This window comes from Morone saxatilis, unplaced genomic scaffold (genome assembly GCF_004916995.1).
Source record: "Morone saxatilis isolate NCDOM2014 unplaced genomic scaffold, NCSU_SB_2.0 Contig20, whole genome shotgun sequence".
In the NCBI taxonomy this organism is placed as follows: domain Eukaryota; kingdom Metazoa; phylum Chordata; class Actinopteri; family Moronidae; genus Morone; species Morone saxatilis.
This window is the reverse complement of record NW_023339763.1, coordinates 14,765,515-14,784,236: the sequence shown is the minus strand read 5'-3', so window position 1 is coordinate 14,784,236 and position 18,722 is coordinate 14,765,515. Positions and strand designations below refer to the sequence as shown.

General features: G+C 40.1%; 2 protein-coding genes across 2 annotated transcripts; both read left to right on the top strand.

The window, feature by feature from the left end:
* The first annotated feature begins 4,436 nt into the window (after positions 1 to 4,436).
* LOC118331876 (wiskott-Aldrich syndrome protein family member 3-like) lies at positions 4,437 to 9,249 on the top strand. The gene is made up of 8 exons (XM_035666967.1): positions 4,437 to 4,569; positions 6,148 to 6,282; positions 6,391 to 6,544; positions 6,638 to 6,755; positions 6,853 to 7,037; positions 7,515 to 7,736; positions 7,833 to 8,137; positions 8,295 to 9,249. Exons 1-8 carry the CDS (start codon positions 4,437 to 4,439, stop codon positions 8,450 to 8,452), a joined length of 1,410 nt encoding a protein of 469 aa, XP_035522860.1. The 3' UTR covers positions 8,453 to 9,249.
* Positions 9,250 to 9,984: 735 nt separating this feature from the next.
* On the top strand, positions 9,985 to 15,929 carry LOC118331994 (V-type proton ATPase catalytic subunit A-like). Its single transcript, XM_035667112.1, has 15 exons — positions 9,985 to 10,138; positions 10,642 to 10,750; positions 11,459 to 11,587; positions 11,719 to 11,933; positions 12,024 to 12,161; positions 12,240 to 12,391; positions 12,781 to 12,943; positions 13,142 to 13,250; positions 13,482 to 13,604; positions 13,700 to 13,814; positions 14,253 to 14,316; positions 14,446 to 14,649; positions 15,047 to 15,141; positions 15,500 to 15,671; positions 15,788 to 15,929. Exons 2-15 carry the CDS (start codon positions 10,669 to 10,671, stop codon positions 15,878 to 15,880), a joined length of 1,854 nt encoding a protein of 617 aa, XP_035523005.1. The 5' UTR covers positions 9,985 to 10,138; positions 10,642 to 10,668; the 3' UTR covers positions 15,881 to 15,929.
* Positions 15,930 to 18,722: the final 2,793 nt, after the last annotated feature.

Genomic DNA, 18,722 nt, shown 5'->3' with positions numbered 1-18,722 from the left:
GTATAAAGCCTTTAAATTGTAACAACTAAAAATACAGTTGCAGCTATTAAATGCAGTAATAAAAAAAAAATTATCTGTCATTGAAAAATATCTCAATATTACTATCTGCTGCACCATCTGGCTTCACCTTAGCTTTACAGGATAGAGCGACAATCAAGAAAACAACCAATCAGAGCCACAGAACATAGAACAGGCCTAGTGTCAACCCTTGTACCAAGTTAATTTAGTTAATAAGTTGAATAAATAAGTCAGTTAATTAAAAAATTAATTTTATATGATAAATTATATAAATGTTTGTTCATTAAGTGGCCCCAGTCTTCCTGTTATATAGTAAAAGTGGCCCCCGGGCAAAGCAGGTTGGGTGTCCCTAAGAGTCTCTAAACTGCATTTATTTATTTTTTACTTACACAAAAAGGTTATTTCTTTTATTTCTTAAACATGTTGCTATTTGAATACTTCAGCCCTATGTAATTTCCATTCCATTATCCAATATCGGCTAAGTCTAACAGAGTAATCCAGTGTTTTACGATTTCACTTCCATAAAGTTCCAAAAGATGGATTTTAGAAAAAATTGCGAATGCTCACAGTACATTTCTCCTAATGCAACATATGTTATCAACTTTCATTAGATTAGATTACATAACCCTGACCTGGACTCCCTCTAGAGCCACACACACACGTGCAAGACTGATATAGATACCACAAGGTAACGTGAATATGAAATATTCATAAATAGCTAAATATGTAAGGTAAACTGACTGTTAAGGATATAAACACTGATACTCATCACACAGCTCAGTGTGTGCAAGTGTGTGTGTGTGTGTGTGTGTGTGTGGCACTCACTCACACTAGGTAATAACTGGCAAGGCATTGGCAGTGATCAATATGGAGTAGGACTAGAAAGCCATAATAGGAGGACAAATATCAGAGGAGAGGCAGTCTGGGTGTCTGTGTGTAATGGATGATAGAGGTGTTAGTGTTTGGGCCGGTGTGCAGTAAGTGGGTAAGCTGGTGGTTGGCTACATTGTGTGAAACCAGCAGGGTCAATGATGGTGATAATGGGGAGGGTAAGTACTGTATTGGGGTTAATACTTCTGAGCTGGCCAAGAGATTATGGCACTGTCTAAAATATGGAAGACCCCTTATTGAAATGCTTTACTTCTAGGCTTAATAGCAAACTGACGTCATCAGGAGAACATGTACTGAAAGACAGAAACAGAAAATAGCTTTCAGATTACACATTAAAAGGCCTGGTTGAAAAAAAGAATGGGGGATTTAAAAATGAGGTGGGGATGGGGAACGACGGCTTCCTCAATGTGAAACTTTCTGGATTTATTTTTTTGTTTTAATAATCTGCCTCACGATGATCTCAGTGAGGATTTTGAGGTCAAACTTTGTTTCCTCCTGCAAAGTCTTAGCAGATCTGTGCAACATCTTTAACTTTTTCTTAGTTTACCACTTTTTAGTGTGTGGGTTGTACACATGCACAACACTGTTTCGTTGTTTATTCCACCCGTTGAAAAGTATTATGTAAAGTTTGCTTACGTGCTGAAAATTCACTCTTAAAAAAAAGTTAACCTATTGTAAACCCACCATCACCCATGCAGATTACATCTATAGTCAGATTTAAAAAAAATTCTGTGAAACAACTATGAGTTATAGAATCACGATGTGCTACTTATAAAGATTTAAGCCCCTATATCTGGGTTACACTAGTCCGTCCCACAATCCAGATGCTGCCATCTGTGAGAAAAGAGCAGTGTGTGTGTGTGTGTGTGTGTGTGTGTGTGTGTGTAGCTTTCAAATCAAATGCTGAGTGTTTCATTTCACTATTAATCCAGGTCGTCCCCACTTAGATGTTAATAGGCCGGCTGGGACCGACATACTGCTGTTTATGCCAAGTGGATAGTTTGAAACAAAAATCAGAGAGAAAACTGAGAAAAGTTGAACAAGGTTAAATAAAAAAAACACAAATTTTTGATCAGCTGCAATATATAAATATATATATATATAATGATGAGGGTACATGGAAGAAACTCAAAGGCTGCAGAACAAGATGCACTTTTCGACCTTAAGAACATTATGCAGATCAAATGCTCTATGCCATTTATTTTAGTGCTGATGACAATGAATCATATATCAAAGATTAATTAAATGCCAAAAAATATGCTTTTCTGTGTTCTATAGCAATAAATTGATTATTTTTCAGTTCAGACAAAACAAGTAGCCTACTTTTAAGACTTCATATTGTGCTGTGGGAACACTGTGACAGGCATTTTTACTCTCAATGATTTACCAATAAATCCAGTATAAAAAAGTCCCTTATCAACACATTGATCGATAATAAAAGCCTTGATTTTGTTAGTTGTTACTATAAATAATTTTTAAGAATTACCATATTACTTATCCAATTAATAGAAGGCAGCCAAAGACTTATAGAGCATGAAAATAGGCCTAATACACCCTGAAATAAAACACAGGATGTCAAACTACTGGCATGGACTGTGATTGGATGACAGGGAGTAAATCTGCTGATCAAATCCCCTCATGGCTCAAGCTGTGATTTGGACCGGAGAGATTTGTTTTCAGAGTGAACTCCGCCCTGCAGAGATGACTACTACCACTGTCCAACACAGGACTGCAGCGGGCCAGCGGACAGACTGTTTAATTTGGATGAAACAGCTTGGACTCGAATTTCACTGCTCCGTCCCAGCGTGCTGACGTGGAAAAAACGAAACAAAAAAAACGTGCCAACTGACCAGCTGACCCCAAAGGCTCCTGTCTATGGTAGGGTGGATACTGTTGTGTTTATATTCTGGTGTTTACATGTTTCATGTGTTGAAAAAGTGACCTGCTGTTGGCTGTTTAAACTTTCCGGTTCCGACCTTATATATACTGTCAGTGGTCCCCGCAGTGAATTATGGGAAAGAGAATGCCGCTCTATGGTTCCACTCTGAAAACTGGATAATTTGTTTAATACACAAGTGTTTGTTTGTTTGTTTGTTTGTTTGTTTGCTTACCTAAACTTAATAGTTAACAACTGAAGCAGGGTTTGGCTTAATGTAGCTATCAAGAACACTGATGTTGAATTATTATGAGTTATTGACCCCTGGAATTATTAACGTTACTTCACACCCTGGTTCATATTTGTTAAACGTGTGTAACATTTAGGGGGATGTATTGGCAGAAATGGAAATATAATATTCAGAGGTATGTTTTCATTAGTGTGTAATCACCTGAATATAGCACTTGTGTTTTCGTTTGCTTAGAATGAGCTGTTTTTTACCTACAGACATTAAGGGTCCGCCATGTTGAACTGCCATCTTTCTACAGTAGCCCAGTATGAACAAACCAAACACTTGCTTTAGTGTTTTGCATTTTTCAGCACTGAAGTTTTTCCTGTACACTCGTTCTCGTTCCCAGACGCCAGTAGTGTTCAGCTAGTTACAATCTGCAGCTTCACCACTAGATGTTACTAAATCCTACACACTGGTCCTTTGAAAATGCTAGAACTTGAACTTGTTTTTGGTGTTATAGCTCCAAATTCCTACTTTTACTGACAGTTAAGCAGCCCCACGTACTCCCCTGTGAAACCAAACTCCAGGGGTTCGCTCTGACTTGTTTGCCATGGTGCACAGAACATAAAAATTGTAAAAGGGACGATAAATTGTCTCACCCCTACCTGTAATTAATGGCAATCACTCAATCCCTTGTTTCAAGTCCATGTAATAAAGGAGTGTAAAGTGACTTGCAAATTCACTTAATAATTGTCACATCTGTTGCCTTCACACCTTCACAATAAGCTGTCTGAATAAAACTGCTGTTGACGAACATGTTTGATCCTTAAAAAAAAAAAAAGCCCAATCCCAATAACGTACAATAGGTGTACCACTTTGACAGGTGGTGATAAATTGTGACATTCAACAGCAAGTGGCCCAATATTCAACACATCAAATATGACAAAATCATAAAAGGCTTGATTCTGTTGCTGTCCATATACCACTCTTTTTAGACTAATATGATCAAAACAAAAAAGAATAGCAAGCCTATCAACTGCTTACTTAAATGTTCAATTCAGTTTAGATCAAACAAATCTACTAAATGTGAATATACTATTAATATCTATTATTAATTAGCATTTGTATCTGACACCTGTGAAATAATAACTTCAAATTAAATGCTGGAAATCATTACTCTAGTTATTTGGTAGAAAATCAATAACAATGCAGTAACAGTTATGTGCCTTAACCTGGACTTTATGCTTAATGCATTAGGTCAGTGTAACAGATGTATTTAGACACCATGTTTGACTACCACCGATGTTGCTTTATAAATATGGATTCATGTGCTGACTCTGAAGGTTGTAGCATCCAGTGCGCTGTCAGAGCTGTCCTCTCCCCCCAGCAGGTGCTGTGGCCGAGATGTGAGAAGAAGTCATGCCTTTGGTCAAGAGAAACATCGAGCCTCGGCACCTGTGCCACAGTGCAGTGCCTGATGGGATTGGCAACGAGCTGGAATGTGTAACCAACAACACCCTGTCCGCCATCATCCGCCAGCTCAGTAGTCTGAGTAAGATCACAGTTACTCATGTTTAGCTATGTATCGTTACATGTTCAGATGCTTCTTTAACCTGAGATCATTACAGGAGGGGAGCTGTGTGACTCATCTCCCTGTAACTGTCACACAAACACTACTCAGTAGGGCTGTGAATTGGCAAGAATATCAATACAATATGTATCACGATACAAAGGTTACAAGTCAATATATTGCAATAGTTAAGACTTTATACTGTGACATTAAAACTGTCACAGTATAAAGAAAACACCGCCATATGCATAGAGTCTAAGTAAACAAAGCTTCCTTTCCCCACTCTGCGGGAGCTGGTCTAATTCTGTCAGGTTCAGCCATCGGTGGTAACGTTACCAGTCAGCTAGGTTTGCTAATACTAGTGGTGAGTTACATAGGCCTGTGTTCTTTGTGTTTACATTAGCAATATGTGCTTACTGTGCCAGTTTATGTTGTTACATTAAAGTGGAAGAGTTAAATGGCTGAAGATAGAGTAGAACACTGCTGTCCAGCGATGGGGGTTTACACACAACACAATGAACCACTGCCACAAATCTTTGCCTGTAAACTATTCATATATTATATATTTATATCTCTCTAATCTAATGTAAATTTAGTTCATGACAACTGCATCAACCTGAGCAAAATCAGCCCAAATTACCATAAGACAACAACAAGTTAATTATAAGACATTGAATGGTGGACGGTGACATGACATTGTGACGTAACGCAGCAGCAGATCAGAACTTCCTTGTAGGCTCTAAGGTGATTTGACCATGACATACTGACTTACAACTACTTTGTGTTAGGAGTGTTTACATTTTCTTAATCCTTGGAAGGTGATAATCAGAAAACAGAGACCATATATCTCAGTGTCAATTTGAGGTTATTGTTGCTGTTTATTAGGCTTTTACAAGACACATAAACAGCATAATATATCATGTTAAAGGCCAATTAGCACCTAATTGTCATCCAACACTGTACTCGGTACTATCTATCTACTTTGCACTCTAATCGGCCAATTTGTACATAAGTGGACTGGTTTAAATGCTTGATGAAGTGTGCTGATGTTTATATATAAATGTGTTTGTTGTGTAGATATCAAAGTAGCACTGAAATATGTGAGACCAAGAGGGAATCATGTAGAAGGAAAGACTATTTTGGGAAGCAAATTTACTCCTGGACATCTGGTCCATGGATTCTGACATTAGTGTGTGTGTGTGTGTGTGTGTGTGTGTGGATTTAGTAAAGTTACAGGAGCTTAGAGCTTACCGTAAAGCTTTGTATCACAGGCAGATAAGACAGAGAGGCAGTGGGCGGAGACACAAACAGAAGCAGTCTAATGATAGCTTCCACATTAAGTGGATCTGAGCTGTTTACTGTGGTGCCGTCCATGCTTTTATGTACGGCGACCAAACACTTAATGTTATATAATCCAGAGAAATATAATGCATTCACAAACATCAAATAAGAAACCCAACTGGTCGTAGTAATAATAGTTGAACACAGAAGTTGCTGTATTTCTTTAATTCCTTTTTCTTTTCTTCCTTTTTTCCATTTGGTTCTCCTCTCTGGTTGCAGGTAAACATGCAGAAAATGTTTTTGGGGAGCTTTTTAATGAGGCCAACACCTTTTACGGGCGTGCCAACTCTCTCCAGGACCGCATTGACCGCTTGGCTGTCAAGGTCACCCAGCTGGACTCCAGTGTGGAGGAGGGTTAGTTCACTGCCAATCGCATGTCTCTTGATTTGATACTGTATTTCCTGCTCCCCTCATTCATTCTCACGTGCTTTACATTAAAACCTCTCTCCTATTGTTTTGTAGTATCTCTTCAGGACATAAACATGAGGAAGGCATTCAGAAGCTCTACTGTCCAGGACCAGCAGGTTTTGTCCAAAGGCAGCATTCCAAACTCTGTGGCTGAGATGCACAACAGCAGCGACAAGCCTCCTCCCCTCAGCACCCTCTCTGCCTACAGGTACTGCGTGCATTTAAAAACATCTGGACAGGTTGCATTTCCAATTAAAGTGTTGCATTTCATGTGGAATGGATTTTGTTTTTTTAATTACAGAGAGGATTCCACTGATGCAATGAAATTCTACTCAGACCCGTCGTACTTCTTTGACTTGTGGAAAGAGAAAATGCTTCAGGACACAGAGGACAAACGGAAAGAAAGGCGAAGGCAAAGGGTGAGCGCACACTCTAACCACAGCTTTTTTTAAATGTACTTTATGTCTTATTAAGTGTGTTTTACTCCTTGTCTGTCCCTCCATCTACTTTCCCCAGGAACAGAAGCGATGCGTGGATAGCAACACGCTTCAGCGTGAGGTGAAGAAGGTGAGGAAGGTTAGAAACCGCAGGCAAGAGTGGAACATGATGGCATTCGATAAAGAGCTTCGTCCGGATCACCGCCATCCGCAGACTCTGCGCCGAGGGGCGTCGTCCGAGGGGTCGCTCTCTCCAGACGGCAGGTTAGTGCTTATTTTTTGCCATAAAGTAGAGAAATTTGGGTTTTTAGATGGAATGGAATGAGTTTTATATCCACTGGCGTGTTCATGATGAAAAGTATTAGGATAATATGTTAACAATTGCATAATAAAATATAAAAATAAGGATTGTCTTGAGTGTGATGCCATAGCATGTCCTGTTTGTCTCCGTCTATATGTCTATATATAAGTTGCAAATATGAAAAAAGGCAACATTTATCTTAAAAACACACCTTTAAATAGATTATATAACTGAATTATATGCAGATGCAGTCAAAATGACAAAGATTGGAAGAAATAATATCTAAACAGGAGTTCAGTAGGGGGTATTATCATGAATAGGACCATGTGACTCAATTATCTTTGTTGTGTAAAGCTTCAGTTTTGATTTTATAACAACAAAATCCACCATCTGGATATGTGAAGACATCTGAATGAAAAGCTCTTTCATTGTTTATCCAGGCCTGACCTCCTAGACTACCCCATCCCTCCAGTGCCTACCCACGCTGCTTGTAATTATGCCAAGTCACATGATTACGTGCCTGGGAACGCACACCCCTCACCACCTGTGGAGCATGAATACCACAGCATTGATGTCAACTACAAGAGAGTAACGTATGCCACAGCAGAACCTCACGCTGCAGACCGGATGAACGGTTCAATGCGTCCACCTGCAGATTACAAGTATGTTTGTTTGTTGTTTGCATAATCAGAGAAACAGTTAAATATAATATCACTTTTCCACTGCAACATAATCCTCTTTATATCATTGTCCACCAGCTCCGGCCCCCCACCTCCTGCGCAGGGCCCACCCATCCCATCAGCCCAGACAGCCTTCGGTTTTCCTCTGGGTGCACTACCACCAACACCACATAATGGAGTCGTGCATGTAGGCCCGGGCTACCCGCTCCCACCCGTACCTCCTCCAGGGCCATGCATGGTCCCTCCTCCCCCAGGTCCCCCACCTCCACCTCTCCCTCCTCCAGCTGCACCCTCGCACCTAGCAGGACACAGCGAAGGCAGCAGAGCTGAGACTAAACCTGTAGGGGGTGCAAGAAGTGACTTGCTGTCCGCTATCCGCATAGGTGAGTCGGGGTGGTTTATTTTGCATGGTTTTCTGCTGGTCAGATCGAAGCAAACATGGTTGTATAAAACTACATCCTGTTCTGTATGTGACCCTGCGTGTGACAGGTGTACAATATGTGATCTTATTTTAATACACCTGATGTGTGCCCTTTATAGGCATCCAGCTGAAGAAGGTCCAAGAGCAGCAGGAGCAGCAGAACAAGCGGGAGCCGGTGGGGAACGACGTGGCCACCATCCTGTCCCGACGCATTGCGGTGGAGTACAGTGACTCTGAAGATGACTCTGAGCTGGATGAAAATGAGTGGTCAGACTGACCAAACACAAAAGTTTAGCACCTGGCTGAAGTTCTGCTTTACTGGATCTTCAGTGCAGATAAAACAGAACTGTGAATCCCTCGCTTTGGCTCCCCCTAGTGGGCCTTACATACCAACCCACTGCTGCAGAGTACCTTTACTTCATCTTATATTATTAAAATCTGCAGCTACATGTTTTTTCTCATGATGATAATTGCAGTTTGCAAAGTGAGCAGTTTGCACCATTTTTCTGAAACAGGTGAATTCTCAGATATACTACAGTCCACTGATTCATTGATTAACCACTGATGAAATGTGAGCCATTAGTTTTGTGTCAATCTAAATCTAATCTACTAATAAAATGCCCTCTCCTAACTGACACCTTGAACACACCATACCCATCACTCCATTGATGAAATGTGTACTAGATTTTAAAACCGATGTCCCAGTACGAGATCTTTTAAAGATTTTGACATGTCACAGTAGGAAAAGCACAGGTATAAATAATAAAAATGATTGGCTGAATTCTACATAACTGCTTCAGTTTCAGGGTCCTGGTATTTTCCTATAAGTCAACATGTCTGCTATGAAAACAGCCTGTTATATAGCAATATTAAGTAAAACTTTCAAAGATTTCAGTATTTATTTTTTTATCATTTTATAAAATCACACATTCCTGGTAATATTTTTGACTAAATGTACTCTGCCATATATTATGTGAGTGAATAATTCCATGAGACATTGTGTAATTGCTACCTCAATTTGTGATTATTTCACTGTCCCACAGTATGTGCAGTAGGGTATCATAGCCAGTCTGAATACAGTTTGTTCTGCCATAAATTATTATTTTTTGTGAAAATGTTGACATATTATTAAATTATTTCAATATCAGCAAGAAAATCATGTTGTGATTGTCTCTCTTTTACTGTCTTTTTCTTCCTCTTCCTTATCCTTCTCTATTGTCCTTCAGTAGCTATATTTATCACCTAAATGGTAAATAATATTATAACTGTGTTTGGATTTTAGTTATGCGTAGGTATGTTTTATAGTGTGAGTGTGCACATGACAGCAGCAAGGCATATTTAAGACAAGCCTCTGATATTGTTATTATCTTAACATTAACTGTGTGGATTTTTCAATTACTAGTCATTTAACACAGTGGTAACTGATTGGCATATAATATGAGATAATAAGATTGAATAAAATTATTAATATAACACTTCCAGTTCATGTTACTATGTATTTATTATGAGGTAGTTATCAGTACAAAGATATCACATGTAGTTAGTACCATGTAGTCACATTATAAAGGTCATTACCAAGGTAAAGAGCCGTGGCCAACACGCTAAAATACAATTAATAAAAGGTGTAAAAATCGGTTAATTTAATTAAAAACGGTTTGAAATAATTGTAGCTCTTTAATTGAGTTGAATGTTTCATATATATCCAGCAGAGGTCAGTAATGCGCCCGGTGGACGTGGAGGAGACCGGCGGAACCTATCAGCTACCAGGAAACTGTTGATCGTCGGCCGCCATGTTGGCTCTACAGATAGCCCGGCAGGCTCGAACAGAGAAAACCGGTTGAGCCACAATGGAGATGTTTTCTTCCCGTGATAGTCCGGTGCCTAGCAGGTGATTAGCACAGTGAAGCTCCTCCTCTGCCTGCTACGTTAGAGACAAACCTGGAGAACTGCACATTAAGACAAGGTAAGATATTTATAGTGGCTTTATTACTGCTTTAGTTTACCTTCAAATCTTGAGCCAAATATTTCGTGAATAATCCTTAATTTACCTTGTGATGATGATGAAGATAGCTAGTGTTTGCTAGCTGGTTAACCTGCCTGACTTATACGCACAAATCAGCTTTACTCATACGTTCCGTGTGTGTAGTAACAAACACTATGCTGCCATCTGGCTAAACATATCCTCAGCGACGAACAGTGCTTAACGTTACTACCGTATCTCCAACCCTGGGTGAAAGGCGAATCCATGTGTAGGTTCAGCTGAGTTAGCCTGTGACCTTACACTGCTGCCACTTTCTAATGTGTTATGGTGCTCATTTAAATGTCCATTTGATCGAGGTGTGTAAAGCCATAGACTGACGTTCACGTTTTCATTGTTAACTGTATCACTAGCTAAGAGGATGTGCTACATAATGTGTATGTGTCAGAGGTTTGTGTGTTCAGTCTGTCTTGTATCCATTCCTCAAGGGATTTTGCAGGACATAACCTATCAAAATGGATACTTCCAGACTTCCTAAGATCCAGGATGAGGAGCGAGAAAGCCAGTTTGGATACGTACATGGAGTTTCTGGACCAGGTCTGGTTTATTGGCCTTCTCTTTAAATGGCTAGATTGCATTGTTTAGCATCTGATGGGTCAAACGTCATTTCTTCCAGCTACTATAGGTTAGGCAAGGCTTAAATATTTGTGACAACCTTTCCCACTATTGTAGCTCCCCGTACAGGTGGGTAATATGGATAAAATCCTGTATTACAGTAATTTCATATTGTGATTTGATTGATGTATAACGATATGTGGTGACAAAACAATTCAAGAAAGCTCATCACGTTTATGCAGCAATCATATTACAATCTAATATTGCCAGAATACAGTTCTTGCTCACTGATTTGCAACATTGCCTACAATGGCACATTACTCCCAGATATATTAAAGGGGAAGCTACCATAGTATAAACTATATGATAAATTACAGTACACACATTTATATCAGCTCATGGTATATATTAAATAATCATATTGCTTGTCTAGCAGTTGTCTAGCAACTCAAACATCTTTAACAAGGTTTAAATTCCTTTCACCATATAAAAATGACCCAGGCATAATTAAGATAAGTTTGTTTGCTCCACAGAACAAATGAGGAGAAAATGTTTTCATAGAAGTTTGAAAGTAAATGTAAAAATATGCAGATGATTGATGATTTTCTGCACATTCATTGTCCACCAGATTTGTTCATTACAACAATTTCTATATTTTTCTCTCTCTTTTCAAACCTATCCAATCAACAGTGGTGACAGCTACTGCGATGGCAGGAGCAGCCATGTACGAGCTGGTTCGTGTAGGTCACAGTGAGCTGGTGGGAGAAATCATCCGTTTAGAGGGCGACATGGCAACTATCCAAGTCTATGAGGAGACTTGTATCCTTTCTGCTGCCATGTTACTAGACACATTTTAGAGCTACTTTTCTGATAGAAAACAGGAGTATGAATGTGATGGTCTTGCAGTTGTTCTCCTTCTCTTTCTTGTTTTCCTTGACCTAATGTTACAGCTGGTGTGTCAGTCGGTGACCCTGTCCTTCGGACAGGAAAACCCCTCTCCGTGGAGCTGGGACCAGGAATCATGGGCTCCATCTTTGACGGTATCCAGCGTCCACTAAAAGACATCAATGACCTCACTCAAAGCATCTACATCCCAAGAGGAGTAAACATTAGTGCTCTTAACAAAGACATCAAATGGGAATTTACCCCCGGCCAGAGTCTTCGGGTAAAGAAAATTTGGTTGAGGTGTGGACTTGGATGTCTCTCTCTCTCTTATGCAACTTCTCTGACTAATGTCATGTGATCTCCTATCCAGGTTGGCAGTCACGTGACAGGCGGTGACATCTACGGCATGGTGTTTGAAAACTCTTTAATCAAGCACAAGCTGATGCTTCCACCTCGCAACAGAGGCACTGTCACCTACCTGGCCCCGCCTGGAAACTATGACATTTCTGTGAGTGTTGGATTCAAAATGCTCCTCCGTTGGATCAAACTTTTCTGTGAACTGATTTTCTGATCTTGTTGCATTCAGGATGTGGTTCTGGAGCTCGAATTTGAAGGCGTAAAAGAGAAGTTCACCATGGTGCAGGTTTGGCCAGTACGACAAATCCGCCCAGTCACAGAGAAGCTACCTGCTAATCACCCGCTGCTGACCGGTCAGAGAGTTCTGGACGCACTTTTCCCGTAAGTAGTCCCCTCAAGAGGACATTGTGCACTCATTTGCTTTCATAACCACAGACGTTAAACAATCGGTTGTAGTTGTGGATGCAGGAAATCTTTGTGTTTTTATAGAAGTGTATATATATATAATTATTTATTTATATAAATATACTCATCAGTCTGTCCTTGTGCGCTATAGTTTGCTTCTCTGTGGTTTGCTGACTGTTTCTTCTGATTTGGTTTCGAGATTGTCACGACTTCAGCCTCCATTTTAACTTTAACATTTTATTCTTTATAAACACTCATAGAGAGTCTTCAACTGATTGCGGTTCACATGTGTGGAGCCGCTTATTTAATGCTGTATGATTAAAGATCTGTAAGCGGCATATGATCCCTCATTTGTGCTGTTACAGTTGTGTGCAGGGGGGCACCACTGCTATACCAGGCGCCTTTGGATGTGGAAAGACTGTGATCTCGCAGTCCTTGTCCAAGTACTCCAACAGCGACGTGATTGTTTATGTGGGCTGCGGCGAGCGTGGAAATGAAATGTCTGAGGTGCTGCGGGATTTCCCCGAGGTTGGTGGAAGAATAAAAACATATTTGTCATATTTGTGTTGCTGTGTACATATTTCACTGGGTCGCTTTCAGATCCGATATATTTAAAAAGAATAAACAAGTAAACATGAATGATTTCATTTTATATTTGTTTTAGAGCCCAAAAAACCCTTCAGTGTGTATTCATTGTATATTGTTAATACTGCTCTCGCCCAACAGCTTACTATGGAGGTTGATGGCAAGGTGGAAAGCATCATGAAGAGAACCGCGCTAGTTGCTAATACATCCAACATGCCTGTGGCTGCCAGAGAGGCCTCAATTTATACAGGTACCAACTATTCATATGAAACAGAACACTCATTGTTCGTTTTAATGCTACTACATGATTTCCCTTTAATTGAAGTTAGTTGTCCCTTTCTTGCTTCTTAATAAACAATGGGGAAACTTAAAACACCCTGAAATCCCACTCTGAGTAAATACCTTTTGTTTCTTTCCTGTTTGTAATTGTTTGGAGAATCCATTAAAAGCATTTATAAATTAAATATAATTACCTCTGCAGGTATCACACTGTCCGAATACTTCAGAGATATGGGCTACAATGTGAGCATGATGGCCGACTCGACATCTCGATGGGCCGAAGCTCTGAGAGAAATCTCTGGAAGATTAGCCGAAATGCCTGCTGGTAAGTTCATGATGGAGGTGATTGATTGTATTTGTTAAGACGCTGTGAGACAGTAGTTGTGAAGCGGTTACAGCTGTGTATGTCGTTGTCTGCAGACAGTGGGTATCCTGCTTACCTGGGCGCCAGGCTCGCCTCCTTCTATGAGCGTGCCGGACGCGTGAAGTGCCTGGGAAATCCAGAGAGAGAAGGCAGCGTTAGCATCGTAGGAGCGTAAGTACACGTCCGTACAAGCAGGGAAAATAATGTCGTCTGTTGGAAAGTGCACTAACATTACATACTGTTGGTTTTTCATGTTTTAGCCTATATATTGCCAAGACATACAAGTACTGCTAAGTTACTGCTTACTTCCATGGTTTAGAAGCAGACTAAGCATTCAAAATGAATTTCCTGGATGGTTGGAAACGACACAACATAATGTCTTGCAGCTGCACCACATGTTGTAGCTACCTTTAGTGGTGCAATAGCTATCTATACCTCTAAGTTATATGTTGTTCTGTGGCATCTTTAGAGATTTATTGGATCTTAAAAAGGTCTTTGACAGCGAGACCTCAGAGTAGGAGTAAGAAAAGTAGGCAGCCTAACAAAGCAAATGAAGGCATGTAAGATATTTGACTGACATTACACTGAATTACTCTGAATTTCTCTTAGTGTGTCCCCCCCTGGTGGAGATTTCTCAGACCCTGTCACTTCAGCCACACTGGGAATTGTTCAGGTACGCCATCGGCAGTGTTCTCTTCAGCCCTTGATCCTAAGATTTGGCTCAGTTCACATTGCAGCCAATATTTCTTTGTTGTGCGTTATTCTGAGCGCGTGTCAATGTTTTTTGTTTTATTTTTCGTAGGTGTTCTGGGGATTGGACAAGAAGCTGGCTCAGAGAAAGCACTTCCCTTCTGTAAACTGGCTGATTAGCTACAGCAAGTACACGCGTGCTCTGGATGAATATTACGACAAACATTTCCCTGAGTTTGTTCCTCTCCGCACTAAAGCCAAGGAGATTCTGCAGGAGGAGGAGGACCTGGCTGAAATTGTGCAGCTTGTAGGCAAGGTGAGGACAATTCAGTTTATATCACATGTATAAGATGAATGATGGCCTCAAAAGTAACTAAAGAGTTCAGTTGGACGTACGCTGGATCAAAAAGTCTTGACTGAATAAACAAAGAACCCTGCACACTTTTACCCACTTTATTAACGACACTGTGGTCCTTAGGTCTTAATCAGGTGAATTCACATGGCGGTCAGACCATCAAAATGTCTGTAAGTTAGAATAAGTGACTGACAAACTGCCTCAAAACATTTTTACAGCTAGTAAATCTGTGCATTTGATGTGTGAAACCTGTGTTTTATAGAAGAGGCTTCTGACAGACCTATCAAGTCATTTAAATTCTTTGCATGCTAACCTGGTTAATGAACAACTCTGAAACAATGTTTTTTTCTGTTCACAGGCTTCTCTTGCTGAGTCTGATAAAATCACTCTAGAGGTTGCGAAGCTCCTTAAGGACGACTTCCTGCAGCAGAACGGTTATACTCCCTACGACAGGTGAAGACGAAACAACTCACCAGCCACAACATGCATGTCGTTTAGATTCAGAAGAAGCTCTCCACCTTTGTATTATTTTTACAATCCACAATGATGATGTTGAATTTTGTAAATATTGAAGTTGCTAATCTCACACAGCAATTGAGGACCAAAACCTGAAAACATAAATATAGACACGAGCTTCAGCAAAGTCATTATTTAAAGACACGAGTGATTTCTGTGGAAATAATAGAAAAACTAATGTGGTCCATTAGTTTAACATTAAACAAGGTTACAACGTCTGATCATCAGTGGATATGAAGGGGAGGTGTCTGTAAATATTGTCTTTCAACTGAGTATTACATCCTTACACACACAGGTTTTGCCCCTTCTACAAAACTGTTGGCATCCTCTCAAACATGATTTCTTTCTACGACATGGCCCGACACGCTGTGGAGTCCACAGCGCAGACTGACAACAAAATCACCTGGGCCATGATCAAGGAGCACATGGGAGAGACCCTGTACAAAATCAGCTCCATGAAGTTCAAGGTACACGATTGTTCTTCAGCTTACTTACATTTTCTGTGATGTTTTATGTTATTTATCACTCAAGATCAATAACTTATTCTCTGTTGATGCCTGTTTACGCTCATCTGCTTCTTCAGGACCCTGTTAAGGATGGCGAAGCTAAGATTAAAGCAGAGTTCGCACAGCTGCTGGAGGACATGCAAAACTCCTTCCGGACCCTGGAGGAATGAGATTTCTTCCCCCCTCAGTTCCTCTCCCAAACATCCAAACCCCCCAGTGCAGTGCAACATAGTGCAGATTAAATGGCCCGTGTTCTGAATGTCTGCCTCAATCATTTGAACTCCTTTAATTCCTCTGTGTTTACGTCCCCTTAAACATTCCATGACCTGCACAAATGTCACAAATGTGGTTTTGTTGATTTTTGACTCGTCTGCTGCAAAAAAAAAAATGCAGTACGGGAATCCCATAAGACACCTGAAGATATGGTTTGCTCTGCGGATGTAGCAACACCTTCACTCAGCCCATTGCGTAGCACTTATAGATCACTACACCCTCATGTTGTGGTTACAATCAGTGGGCCATATCAGGTGCTGTACTTGCACTTAACTAATAGCTGCAACAAAGAGTGGAACGCTTCTTTTCCCCCAGATGTGACACTGATCAATGCCGATTATTAATGAAATGGGATCATGCACATGGGTAAAGGGACAGAAGCACTGTTATTGTATATCAGGGGGTTAAAGGCATTCTTCCATCTCTTACCTCTTCAGTGTGATGTTGTGGACTATATACTTGATATTATATGTAAAAATGTGAATGAATGAGCCTGTTAGTGTTGTGTTGTAACAGATGTCTCACTATTATATTCATGGTATGTTACGGTGTCCTGAAATAAATGTTAAAAAAAAACAACTTAAGTTTATTGTGTGAACGTCTGAAAGCCTGCTCCATAAAGGCAGAGGATACAAATGTGATAAACCTATATCAATAACTATTGTAAAGCAATATAAAGTCCATTTTATATTATATTCTTGTTACTGCTGCAGCTCCTGAACACATTCATATTCAGTGAAAGATTCTCACCTCCAGGTGGCGCACACACACTGCTTGAATGCTGTGGGGTGACTGTTAGGAAAAGGATCTGACTCATGTATTGAAAACATTAACAACAAACTATATTTTCCCCATAAATGTATTTTTTTTGTAGCTTTGAAGAAGGTTGGAAAAGCATTTTACACATCACTACACCAAACACTGTGTGACACTATAGCATAATAGTCTATCAACACTTTGCATCATATTATACTCATATTATACTCTACTCTTATTTCCCTACAAAACCCAGCCTGATATATTTGGTATATTTGAATTCTCTAAACAACCATAATTTTCACATTTAACAAGCTTTGCCTGACATGAAACATGTAATTGAATAATTATAAAATCATTTGATATCCTTTACAAAAATCAAATTTAAAGTTTTGTAAAAAAAAAAAAAAAGAAATCTTATTTATTAATCATTTAACACTTAAAAACTCAGCTAATATGCTTCATCAGGACTGTGTGGAGGAGCAAACAATCCCTCAACTGACCTTCATTATTGTTTGATCCCGCTGTTTCTAAATTGTGATTGGTGCACAGAAGTATGTGACATCAACTTTTACCAGGGAGTCCCTTCCACTTGAGATCGATGGTAATCACACAGACAAAACAAAAAGTCCATCATGAAATAACCCAAACTGTTTGACGTTCATATAAAACCTGATTACTCGTAGTAAGACGCTAACTGAGAATACAGGTCAGGACCTTTAAACTAGGATCAACAACACCACGGTGCACCAGACACCATAATGTCTTTTTCTAAACCTAAAAGAGAGGTCGACCTGGAGAGCAGACAGTGTTATGACAGGTAGACAGCTGATTAGATTAATGGACTGCTTCCTGTCTCCTCTGCAAGGAAAATGTTGCTGTTGCTGCGCAGGAATGTAGAGGGATATAACACCTACAGGGAGGAGGAGAGGAGAAGCCCAGTTTCATCAAACATGACAGCAAAAAATATCTTGGATTGCTCAATTTACCCTTTACCCTTTGTTCGTTGAAAACACAGCGTCTGTTGTCGTCTACTGATGTCTGATCTTTAGCATGTATTGTTGGTTTAGCCCTTTGTCTACAACTCACACAGCATTAATTCCTCCAAAATAGATTAGAGCCGGTATCTCGGGTTCCGGCCTCCATCAAGACTAATGGAAGCACAACCCACAGGAGCAAGAGCAGCATTTTTTTCTCTGCATTGATTCAATCTATCCAGACTCATCACACCAGTGCAGACATTAAGAGGTTTCAGTGGTATGAGAATATACCGGCCTATAGCTTATAATGCACCTGCCTCTCTTTCGCTCATTCTTTCATTTGCAGTGACTGATGGGCAGCGTGTGTGTGTGTGTGTGTGTGTGTGTGTGTGTGTGCGGTTGTCTGTAAAATAACACATTAAACAAACCATATATGGGTCTATGTGAAAGTGGCAGATTCCGTCACATCCATAACATTTTTGCGGCCGTTCGATCACCAATCATTCGTCCACTTCAAGGACAACAGAATAATAAAATACTCTTTTATGTAATTATTGACCAGTTTGTCTCTAATGTCAGAAAACAGATGACTCATGCAATTGCCTCATGTCTCTGACTACTTCATGAACTTCAGGGTATTTGCTACCTGCTCATCCTCCAGACACCAGTGTGTTTTCCCAGTTCTCTGAGCTGAGTCACTCCCGATGGACCTTTTCTTTTTAAAGCACCATTTTACAGCTGACATCAAAATTCAGAACATATTTCTTCCATATTTGATGGATTTCCTATCACATAACTGACTGTTGCAACCAAGTGTATTTTGTTTCTAAGTGACACCCACTGACATAGTGAATGTAGCAGCAAGGGTGAAGGCTGGATTCAAGCTCCCATGTTGGCACACAAGGTCTCTGCTGAAGTGTTCATGAGCAAGAATCTAAATCCAAATTCGTAACACACGCTCGGGGGGAACTGCTTTGTGTTTGTGTTTGTGTTTGGGGGGGGG